The sequence below is a fragment of the Durio zibethinus genome, chromosome 24 (assembly GCF_047325235.1).
Source record: "Durio zibethinus cultivar Kanyao isolate XHJ-2024 chromosome 24, ASM4732523v1, whole genome shotgun sequence".
Taxonomy (NCBI): Eukaryota; Viridiplantae; Streptophyta; class Magnoliopsida; order Malvales; family Malvaceae; genus Durio; species Durio zibethinus.
The window spans coordinates 5,678,472-5,690,439 of NC_143185.1; the positions used below are offsets into that span (position 1 = coordinate 5,678,472).

Here is an 11,968-nt window from a genome sequence, read left to right on the forward strand (position 1 = left end):
ATTTTTTTTATCAGTTGGTCACTCCATCTTAAATAATTTTTTAATTTTTCTGATTAAGACTATAATATTTTAAAATTAAAAAAAAAAAACTGATAGAAAGATAATGTAGCTAGCTGACAAAAGAAATTCACATATAATGCCATGTCCTCAATGCTTCATTTGATAAAATTATAAAATTAAATTTGTTGAAATTGTGGCAAAGGGATTATTAAATCTTTAAAACATACAAAGATTAATTTTCAACTTTGACAATTTATTATCTACAGTTAGAACAATTGCATTTTATTGGATTCCACTTATTTGTTCATCAAATTTCATTTCAGGTTCTAATGTTTTCTATTTTTTTTTTTTTATCAAAAACAAGTAAAGTTCAGTTTGATTGGTGTTTTTATTTTTTGCTATTTATTTCTTATTTTTACATTCCATTTATAATAAAAAAAATAAATAGTAAATAGTAAAAACACAAATCAAACTGATGACATTTGATTTAGGAGACAGGTCATTTCATGTACAAGTGCTAGAAAGGATAGGGGAGAGAAAGAAAAAGAAAAGATACTCGAGGCATTGATTTAACCCAAAAATATGAGTATAGTTAAGTTTAAGATTAGAACCTCAGTATTTGAAGTTTTTTTTTATAATTTTTATATTAAAATAAAAGCTTAACTCAAAAATATAGAAATAAAAAAGCTTAAAAATTAGAAATTCAAAATTGTAGGAAGAGGTTAGAGACGGATGCGAAAACAAAGAAATTAATGTGTTCCTGATGTTCCTGTCTCCGAGTCTGTCTCTTCATTAGCTGAATTCTTCAAGCGGTCAACAGCCTTTTCAACCTACACAAACATTACATAATTTAAGTTCTTACATATATATATATATTTAATTTGAAACTTAAAGACCAATATTTTAGAAATACATTGCATGATTTTTGTCCATTACATATAATTTATAAGTTAGGCTGCATTAAATGGCTCAAATCAGAAGCTGGAAAAACAGAAGTAGTATTGCATGTAAAAACTATACAATTAAATTGGCAAAAATTTGATCTCACACTGGGTCCTTTTACTCTTTTTTCTTTTCTTTCTAGTTTTTATTTGGACACTTCAAATAAATTACATTATTGGTTAGTGTTTATTGCAATTTAGATTACCTCTTTGTTCCAATTGGTTCTGGCAGTGAGAATGATAAGAGTTGCTGTTTGTAGAAGAACTCCAACAATCATTCCCCACCAAATTCCCTGAAAAGTGTCAAAATGCATCACAAATTTACTTGTTAATTGGGAAGTTTTATAAGAGATTTGGAGAGAATGGGCAGAGAATCAACTTACTGCTACTCCTAAACTAGTTTTGAATCCAAGAACACATCCAATTGGGAGACCAATAATGTAATATGTAGCCAGGTTTACATAAGCCACAATTGCTTGCCATCCACTTCCTATTGCCACCCCTGAAATTCCCAAAAAAACAAAACTAAAACCTTAGGTCATGCATACAATTCATGACTGTTTTTTAAGCCTTTTTTCTTTTAAAAAAAAGCTGTAGTATGAAAATAAGAGAAAATGTTATAGATATTGTAATTCAAACTCCAAACTTGTTGGATGCTACTTCTTAAGGTTCACTATACGAACTAACTAAATTAAATTTCGAGTTCATTTCATGAACTGTTTTGAATGAATATGTTTGGTCTCTTTTACCAATGATTACCTGAGAGTATAGGCTGAATGCCATTTAGGAAAACAGAGATGGCAAGCAATGGAGTCAAGTCTGAAACTGCTTCTATAACCTCAGAGTCACTTGTAAATGCTTTGCTTAATCCAACCCGGAATATCAATACAATTGCACTGAAAACTATACTAATAAGGATGCTTGTCCCATTCACCACAAACACTGAAAATTTTGCTACCCTTGGATGACCTGCCCCTAGCTCATTACTCACTCGAACACTGCCAAAGGCCAATTGATAAAAATGTAACCATATTCAGTGACAATAAGAAAATTTATCAAGTGTCAATGTAATGAAATATCTAATTTTAATCTTTGATGAGCTTTCTAACCTGGCGGCTGCGCTGAGGCCTAGCATAAATTGCATGTCCCAGTTCAAATAATTCATGCTGAAAACGAATTCAATTAGGATTTGCTGTCATAAAGGAAGCAAAACTGCAAGTAAACTCGGCCATTATAAATATAACACAATGATATTATATATAAATGATATGAAAAATGTATAATTTAAAATTTTAACCAAAATTATATAAATAAAACCAAAAAATGTATTTTATGTTTGATCATGTGCTTGATATGAATTATGATATGATAACTTTTATATTTTATACCTATTTAACATGAGATAGATAAATATGAATAGTCGAATTGGTAGACCTAATTGCAAGGGAGAGAACAAGGGCATTAACATTACCAAATTGAAATGGAGTCTAGTGCGATTGTTGGATTAGAAAGAAGCCCTGATATAAGCACCAATCCTTGGTTGTACCATATCTCCAGACTACATTATTTTAAGCTAAAATCAGACAAAGAACAATGTACCATATCTAAAAACTAGTGACAAAAAGAAAGAAACAGACAATACGCATTGAAGTAGTAAGCTGCAATAATCAGACACATACCAAAGCATAACAGCAGAAGCAACAGTAAGCTTGAAATAAGGCCAAATTCCTGAGAATGCTCGAGAGGATAAGCCAGTCCAAGTCTCCTTGCAAGACGGGCTCAGAACAATATATAACCCATTTACGATAACAAGAAACCACCATGAGAGGCTGAGAGTGAGAGCTGCTCCCAGTAGGCCATAGTCCAAGACATAGACGACAACCCAGGTGAGAAGAGTGTGGACGAGTAATACCCCAACGGACATAAATGCCAAAGGATTTACAATATTCTGTGCTTGCAAGAACCTCTGCATCGGGCAACTTATGGCAAATGCATAAATTTGAGGGATCAAACCTCGAGCAAAGACTTGGCCTTGTTGAGCTATGCTTTCGGTTTGGCCTATTGCTTGGAGGATGTCACCAGAGAACCAATACAGAAATGTTAAGAGGACTGCTGCTCCCAAGTGCAAGACTATTGCTCTTTGACAAATGATTCCCATTGATGAATACTGCTTTGCCCCATAGGCCTGTCCACACACAGTTTGCACTGCACTGGCCATGCCTAACTGTATTTTGAGGTACCCCAAAAAGAAAAAGAAAAAGAAAAAAAAAACCATTAGTATGTAAGTAACAAAGCTTGGAAGTTGTGGTCCATTTAATATGAACTTGCTCTGTAATTTATAGCTATTTACTATTGGAGAATTCTAAATACACTTTCATTTGTTTTATATATCTCTTTTTTTTTTTTTGAAATTTTTTGTAAGTGAAATTATTTAAATACCATTCACACAAGTTGTATAACTTTTGGCAATGCATGTTCTAGAAGTCAATACTTATCGAAAATACTTTGAGGTATAAAGATTTTATGAAAAATTACAAAAAATAATTTATCAAAATTATTCATAACTAAGTGTAATAAAAAAAAAACTTATTATTAGAAAAAAATCATAAATTTTAAAATTAATAAAAAAATTACTTTTACTATTTATCTTAAAGAAAAAATAATATCTTATGAGATCCTACTTAAATTAAAAATAAAATAGTAAATATAAATTTTTTTATAAATTTAAAATTTATCATTTTTTAATAAATATTTTTTATATCAATTATTAAAATTTTAATTAAACTGAATTCCCTGAGAATTCTCTCTATATACTTATCACAATGGATTTCTCCAATTAATTTATTATATTTTGATAAAATTATGTAGTATTTAGTAGTATTACTTATACAATTTTAAAAAATTTCAACTCTTATATGTTAATCAAATCTAATAATTCTTTCACCACCTTTCATAACATCAAGAGATAAAATATTTTATTAGAACTTCATTAGATTTTTTTCTCTAAAATAAAAAAAGTAAAAGTAAATTTTTTTATTAATTTTAAAATTTATGATTTTTTAATAATAATTTTTTTCATTACACTAATTTATAATAATTTTAACAAAATTCTTTTTTTTGTAATTTTTTTATAAAATTTCACTTTTCCCCTCTCGAAAATATATTTTTGAAAAGTGTTATTACTTTTCGAAAATAGTGGATATCCGAAAACTTGTAAAAAAGATATTTAAATAATTTTACTTATAAAAAATAAATAAAAAAGGATATAAAAAGAAAAAAGGTGAAATGCATTTGGAACTCTCCTTTACTATTTCCTTTTCATGTGCAGTAAAGGTGGGAAGCATTAGACAAGTAGACATGCAGCTAACTAAACAGAAACAAAGAGGGTTAACATGTAAATTGGTTTTTTTAACTATATCATTTTTCATGATTAATACCTATAAAAAAATTTCATGAGTTGATCTTTTAACTTTGCTTCCATCAAACACTTTGCACTATTTACTAATGGTGTTAGGTAAAATGAAGTCATGACAGACATTAGTAATGAAAATAAATGCTATGATTTTCTTGTAATGTCAGTATATTATTAACAAACTTAATGTTTGGAGTAAATTATATAATTTTTTTAAGTACCAAATTGTAAAAAGTGATATAATTCAAGGGTCAAATTACATATTAACCCAAAAAAATTGACAAGAGGAATATACCATAATCCCATAGGCAAGACCTTGAATACCAACACTAGCAATCGAAGCACCAGCAAGCTCTAAAGCACCCAGATGTCCTGTGAACATTAAGGTGACAAAACTGAGCATGTAATTGAATATGGAAACAACAATAGAAGCCCCAGATAGGAGCCAAAGAAGCCTGGACTCCCACGCCACAAGCCTTGGCCACCATCGAAGTGCAACTGGCCTGTGCTGCAGAAACTCTTCGACTGCAACAGACGACAAATCGGGTATCCGAGCATGGGAGTCGAGACCGAGTAGCAATGGCTGATACTCAGCAGTAGTTAAACCCATTGTCAGACCACAGCAATTAAGTGAAGGATCTAGTAAAGCTAAATTTATTTTAAATTTTTATGGTATCAGAGAAGAAGATAAAAGTAGTTACCTACCATTCTTTTAGATAGCACGAAGAGAATATTAGATATAGCTAACAAGTTTGTCACCTAATTTAGTTTCAGTGGAAGAGTAGGTGAGGTCAAAGATATATACTATAACTGTTTTAAATTATATAAAATTTCAATTAAAAATTTTTTTTGTTAAAACAATTTTAACTAATGAAGAAAAAAATAAATTATAAATATTAAAATGTAAATCTCCAGATAATAATTTTTAAAAATAATTTCATAAACAATCGAGTTAGGTTTTAAATTCAAATTTAATGCAATTATCAATTCCTTCTTCAGGGTTGCAGATTTTATTGCCAAACTAAATGCCGAGTTAGGTGATGCATGCATGAGTTTCATACTTTCATTCACATATTTGATTCAAATATTCAGGTGTTAGATATATTTAGTAACTCAAATGAGACAAAAAGGGGAAAAGTTATAAATTGTCTAGTTTATAATAATCATTTGTAATATGAATATGTGTCAGCAATGAATGAGAACTCTAACCTTGTCAACTTGTGAAAGAGGGCACGTGCCTCCGCCACATTCGGATTAACACTTGACAGCCCTATTCCTCAGTCGTTGCTAACATTTCTGGGAATTTACTTGATTAGGCAGTTGGGGGACTTTTATAGTAAATTTAAGTTTTTTTAACTTTTAGCAAACAATAATTATTATATTTATATAATTAAAATCAATTATTGATTAAATTTTAAAGTAGAAAAGGCTAAAATCTGCTTCTCAAGTAATGAAATTGTAAAATAAAATTTATAAAATATTATATATAATTTAAATAATTTGCACTTTTTGTAATAGTTTTTTATTTTTCACTTTATTACATATTTATGAAATTACTTCAAAATAAAAACACAATAATTAAAAATATTCTTTGTTAAAAATTTTTTAATGTAATTGGTATCTTCAAAAATAGCTAAAAATAAAGAAATTAAAAAATATTAACATAAAAATTCTTTTAAAGAAAAAAAATTAATTTAAAAGAATTTATATTTTAAAATAAAAATAACAAAAGTTATTAACATAATCAAATGAAAGAAAAAATAAAATTTATATCAATTTATATAAAATGGAATAGAAGTGTCTTAACATGCTAAAAAATGAGTTATGAAAATTTTAAACATAATTGAATGTAAGAAGAAGCATTAGAAAGTTATTTTATCGTAAATAATTAAGTTACCACATAAAATTTAAATCAATTATTTTCTTATAAATACATAAGAAAATAGTTTAAAAAATCCAAGAACGAAAATTAATGTAAAATAAATTATATTTTAGAAAAAAATTAATTAAAAAATTATTAACGTAGCATGTGAAAGAAATCATAAAATTTGTATTATTTAACATAAAATATGTTAAAAATATCGTAACACCTAAGAAAAAATTATGATAATTCTAAATTTAATGAAATGTAAGAACAACCATAAAAAATATTATTAAAATGTAAATAACTAAAATAGCAACGTAAAATTTTAATTAATTATAATTTATATATAGAAAAATCTAATAAGTAAAAAAATACAGATAACATGAATAGACGAAAGGAAACATAACATTCATATCATTTGGTATAAAATGAGTAAAAAATATCATAATACACTAAGAAAGAATTATGACAATTCTAAACATATTAAAAAGTAAGAACAAACACAAAATTATATTATTATAACGTAAATAATTATGATGGTAATATAAAATTTTAATTAATTATTACTTTTGTATCTATAAAGAAAATAGTTATAAATTAAAAAATAAATTGATAATGTAAACAAGTGTGAAGAAATATAAAATTAGTGTCATTTAGCAGAAAATTAGTAAAAAGTATCGTAACACATTAAAAATGAGTTATAACAATTTTAAAAGTAATAAAATATAAGAATAGTCATAAAAAACTAATGTAAATAATTATGATGGCAACATAAAATTTTAACTAATTATTATTTTTTAAATATATAAAGAAAATAGCTAAAAACTGAAAACCAAATAGGTTTCATAAAATGAGTATCATTTGGTGTAAAACCGAAAAATATTTCATAACACAATAAGAAAGAGTTATTACAATTTTAAACGTAATTAAAGGTAAGAACAATTATAAAAACAAATTATTGTAATACAAATAATTAAGTTGCCAACATAAAATTTTAATTATTTATTTTTTAAAAAACATATAAGAAAAATAGCTAAAAAAAACATATTAGTAACATAAATAAGTGAGAATAAACATAAAATTAGTATCAATTAACTTAAAATGGGTATTAATTGTCGTAATACACTAAAAAGCACTATGATAAATCTAAATAATAGAAAGTAAGAACAACCGTAATAAAATATTATTATAACATAAAAAATTATATTAAGAACAACCATAATAATATATTATTATAACATAAAAAATTATATTGACAACGTAAAATTTTAATTAATTATTGTTTTGTAAATATTTAAAGGAAATAGATAGAAATTAAAAAATAAATTGATAAAGTAAACAAGTGAAAGCAAACATAAAATTATTATCGTTGACATAAAATAGGTAAGATATGTCGTAATATATTAAAAAACAGTTATGATAATTTTAAACATAATGAAAAATAAAAATAACCGTAAAAATATATTATTATAAAGTAAATAATTATATTGACAACATAAAATTTAATTAATTATTATTCCTATAAATATATAAAAAAGTTAAAAATTAAAATACAAATTGATAATTTAAGCAAGTGAGAAACGTAAAATTAGTATCATTTAATATAAAATAGGTAAGAAATATCGTAAAACACTAAGAAAGAGTTATAATAATTCTAAACATAATAAAAATAAGAATAATCATAAAAATATATTATTATAATATAATAATTATGATTGCAATGTACAATTTTAATTAATTATTATTTTCATATATATGTATAAGGAAAATAATTAAAAATTAAAAAATAAATTGATAATGTAAACAAGTGAAAAGAAATGTAAAATTAGTATTATTTGATGTAAAATGAGTAATAAATGTCAGTAACACACTAAGAAAGAGTTATAATAATTCTAAACATAATAGAAGATAAAAACAACCATAAAAATATATTATTGTAACATAAATAATTATGTTGTCAATATAATATTTTAAGTAATTATTATTTGTAAATATATAAGGAAAATAGTTAAAATTTGAAAAACAAATAGATAATGTAAAAAAGTGAGAAAAACATAAATTTAGTATAATTTTACATAAAATGAGTAAAAATGTTGTAGCACACTAAGAAAAGGTAATGACAATTATAAACATGATTAAGGTAAGAATAATCATAAAAAAAATTATTATAACGTAAATAATTAAGTTACCAATATAAAATTTTAATTATTTATTTTTTGTAAATATATAAGAAAAATACTTAAAAATTATAAAATAAATTGGTAATATAAGCAAGTGAAAAAAATGTAAAATTAGTATCATTTGACGTAAAATGGGTATGAATTATCATAACACGCTAAAAAAATTATGACAATTCTACACATAATAAAAATTAAGAACAATCATAATAATATTTATTGTAACATAAATAATTATATTGGTAACATAAAATTTTAATTAATTATTGTTTTATAAATATTTAAGAAAAATAGCTAGAAATTAAAAAATAAATCGGTAACGTAAACAATTAAAACCAAACATAAATTAGTACCATTTAACATAAAATGGATATAAATTATCGTAACATGTTAAGAAGGAGTTATGACTATTGTAAATATTATGATAAGTAAAAACAGCCAAAAAAAATATTATTGAAAAGGTAATAATTTTATTGATAACGTAAAATTTTAATTATTTATTATTCTTATAAATATATAAGAAAAATAGCTAAAATTAAAAATCAAATTGATAATGTAAATAAGTGAGAAGTAATGTAAAATTAGTATCATTTGAAGTAAAAAGGGTTAGAAGTATCGTAGTACACTAGAAAAAATTATAATAATTCTAAACATAATAAAAAGTAAAAATGTATTATTATAACATAAATAATTATGATGACAATGTAAACTTTTAATGAATTGTTGTTATTACATATATACAAGGAAAATAGCTAGAAATTGAAAAAATAGTAATGTAAACAAATGAGAAGAAACATAAAAAGTAGTATTATTTGACATAAAATGGGTAAGAAATGTCACAACATATTAAGAAAGTGTGATGATAGTTTTAAACGTAATTGAAGATAAGAATAACCGTAAAAAAATATTATTATAACATAAATATTTAAGTAGACAATGTAAAATTTTAATTAACTATTATATATATATATATAGAGAGAGAGAGAGAGAGAGCTAATAATTAAAAAGCAAACAAGTAACTAAACAAATAAGTGAGGAACATAAAATTTGTTTCATTTGACGTAAAATGAGTAAGAAAGAGTTATGATAATTTTAAATGTAATGGAAGGTAAAAACAATCTTAAAAAAATATTATTGGAATATAAATAATTAAGTAGATAATGTAAACTTTTAATTGATTATTGTTTTTATAAATATACAAGAAAAATAACTAAAAATTAAAAAGCAAGTAGGTAACATAAACAAGTAATAAAAACGTAAAATTTGTATCATTTACTCTAAAATAGGTAAGAAGTGTCATAACAAACTATGACAAAGCTATAACAATTCTAAACGTAATAAAAAGTGAGAACAACTATAAGAATATATTATTATAATGTAAATAATTAAATAGATAATGTAAAATTTTAATTAATTATTATTTTGTAAATATAAAAAAATAGCTAAAAGTTAAAAAATAAATAGGTAATATAAACAAGTGAGAAGAATCATAGAATTTTTATCATTTGATATAAAATGAGTAAAAAGTGTTGTAATATACACTAAGAAAGAGTTATAACAATTCCAAACGTAAAGGACAAAAACAATCGTAAAAAGATATTATTGCAATATAAATAATTAAGTAAGCAATATTAAATTTTAATTAATTATTATTTTTGTAAATATATAAAAAAATAGATAAAATTTAAAAAACAAATAGGTACCGTGAACAAGTGAAAGGAAGTGTAAAATTCATCTCATTTAACATAAAATGAGAAATAAGTGTCATAACACAGTAAAAAAGAAATATGACAATTCTAAATTTATTAGAATATAATAACAATTGTACGAAAATATTATTATAACGTAAATAATTAAATTAGCAATGTAAAATTTTAATTAATTATTATTCATGTAAATATATAAAAAATTTAATAAATAATAATTGAAACTTAAACATGGGAGAAAAAACATAAAATTCATATCATTGGCATGTATAAAAAGTGTCTTAACATGATAAGAAAAAAATATGGTAATTTTAAACATAACAGAAACGACAAACAACTGTAAGAAAATTTTATTATAATATATTTAATTAAGTTAGTAATGTAAATTTTTAATTAATTATTATTTTTATAAATATATAAAAAAAATAATTAATAAATAATAAAAAATTTATTAATGTAAACAAGTAAGAGGAACAGTAAGATTTTTCTCATATTTGAAAGCTATCATTATATCATTTTTAGTCTTAAGAAATTAACATAAATATTTGTATAGTAATTTTATTTTCTACTCCATAGTAAAAATATTTTGTAGTTGCAAAAAAAATCACATCTTGATCGAGGGACATTTCAAATATGCTGAATTTTTTTAAATAAAAAGACACCAAAATTTACAATCAAAGTATCTATGAATAAAATCATACAAATAAAATAGTACAATAGTAGTTTTCATTTTTATGATTTATGTTAATAAATTTTTAAGATTAGAAAGAAAAATCATTCAAATAAAATTGTAAAATATATAACAAAAATAACTATAAAATAATTTTAAAATTAAAAAAGACAACATAAAATATTTATATTTTAAAACTAAACAAATAAAAAACTATTAAGATGAATACTAAAATTTGTATTAATTATTATTGTAATATTGTTATTTGTCAATAATGAAGAAATAACAAAATATTATTTATTAAAATGATATTATGACATAATTATAGTTGAAGTTTTATTTTAATGCTATTGTTTGTAAGAGTAGATGAAAACAAGTATAAAATATGTAATTTGAAATTTTTGATTTGTTAGATAAATAAAATAAATTTATTTTTATATTTTTTTAGTTGACTTATTAACATGTTATATCATTTTTAATTATTTTTTTAAAATTTTATAATTTTTTTAATTTTTTTTTATATATCATAACCTTAAAATAAGGGCGATAAATTGACACAATACTATAGACAAACTTAGGTGGTTGTAGGGGTGAGCAATCGGTCGGTTCAGTTAAATAATTTATTTTTTTATTATTTTTCTTTCTATTATGAATAATTATTTAACCACAAATTCAATTTAATAAAATTAAAACTCAAGTATCATTAAAATTAAATGACTAAAGAATTTAATAATTTCAACAATATTTTACAAGAAAAAAATAAATAAAAATATTTATCTCAATTTTTTCACTTTTACTTATTAGAAAATTGATTAATTCGATCAGTTTAGTTATTAATTTAAAAATCAAAAACTAACCCAATTAATCAATTTAATCGATTTAAAAAATCGATTATAACAAAATTAAATGAATCGAACCGTTTTAATCGAATTCACTCGATTTTAACTGATTTAGTCGGTTCAAACCGATTTTTACTCACCCTTAGGTCTTTTTCCTTTTTGTAGGAAAAGTTAGTGATGATTAAACCTACACTACTTATTCCATTTCATTTCTCCGACATAATCTACAAAAGAACTACTAATTGCTATATGACAGGATAAAGTAACCTAAATTGCCTACATCTCTTTGATTGAAAAGTGAAAAAAGAAAATTAAAAAAGGAAAATCGAAAAAAGTTGTCAAAAATCAAATTGTGAATT

At 23.3% G+C, this 11,968-nt stretch overlaps 1 protein-coding gene across 1 annotated transcript; it reads right to left on the reverse strand.

Moving 5' to 3' along the window:
* Positions 1-452: 452 nt before the first annotated feature.
* LOC111316338 (protein DETOXIFICATION 41-like) lies at positions 453-5,009 on the reverse strand. The gene is made up of 8 exons (XM_022918325.2): positions 4,649-5,009; positions 2,621-3,165; positions 2,413-2,499; positions 2,051-2,107; positions 1,701-1,939; positions 1,325-1,443; positions 1,148-1,234; positions 453-830 (listed from the first exon to the last, which is right to left on the reverse strand). Exons 1-8 carry the CDS (start codon positions 4,961-4,963, stop codon positions 750-752), a joined length of 1,530 nt encoding a protein of 509 aa, XP_022774060.2. The 5' UTR covers positions 4,964-5,009; the 3' UTR covers positions 453-749.
* Between the last annotated feature and the right edge of the window lie 6,959 nt (positions 5,010-11,968).

What these genes read in the sequence shown, in the direction of transcription:
- LOC111316338 (XM_022918325.2), bottom strand. Translation starts at nt 4,963, where the DNA reads ATGGGTTTAACTACTGCTGAGTATCAGCCATTGCTACTCGGTCTCGAC. An exon ending in GTCTTGCCTATGGGATTATG is followed by an intron (nt 3,166 to 4,648) that starts GTATATTCCTCT and finishes CTCAAAATACAG; the next exon opens with TTAGGCATGGCCAGTGCAGT. An exon ending in GCTTCTGCTGTTATGCTTTG is followed by an intron (nt 2,500 to 2,620) that starts GTATGTGTCTGA and finishes AAAATAATGTAG; the next exon opens with TCTGGAGATATGGTACAACC.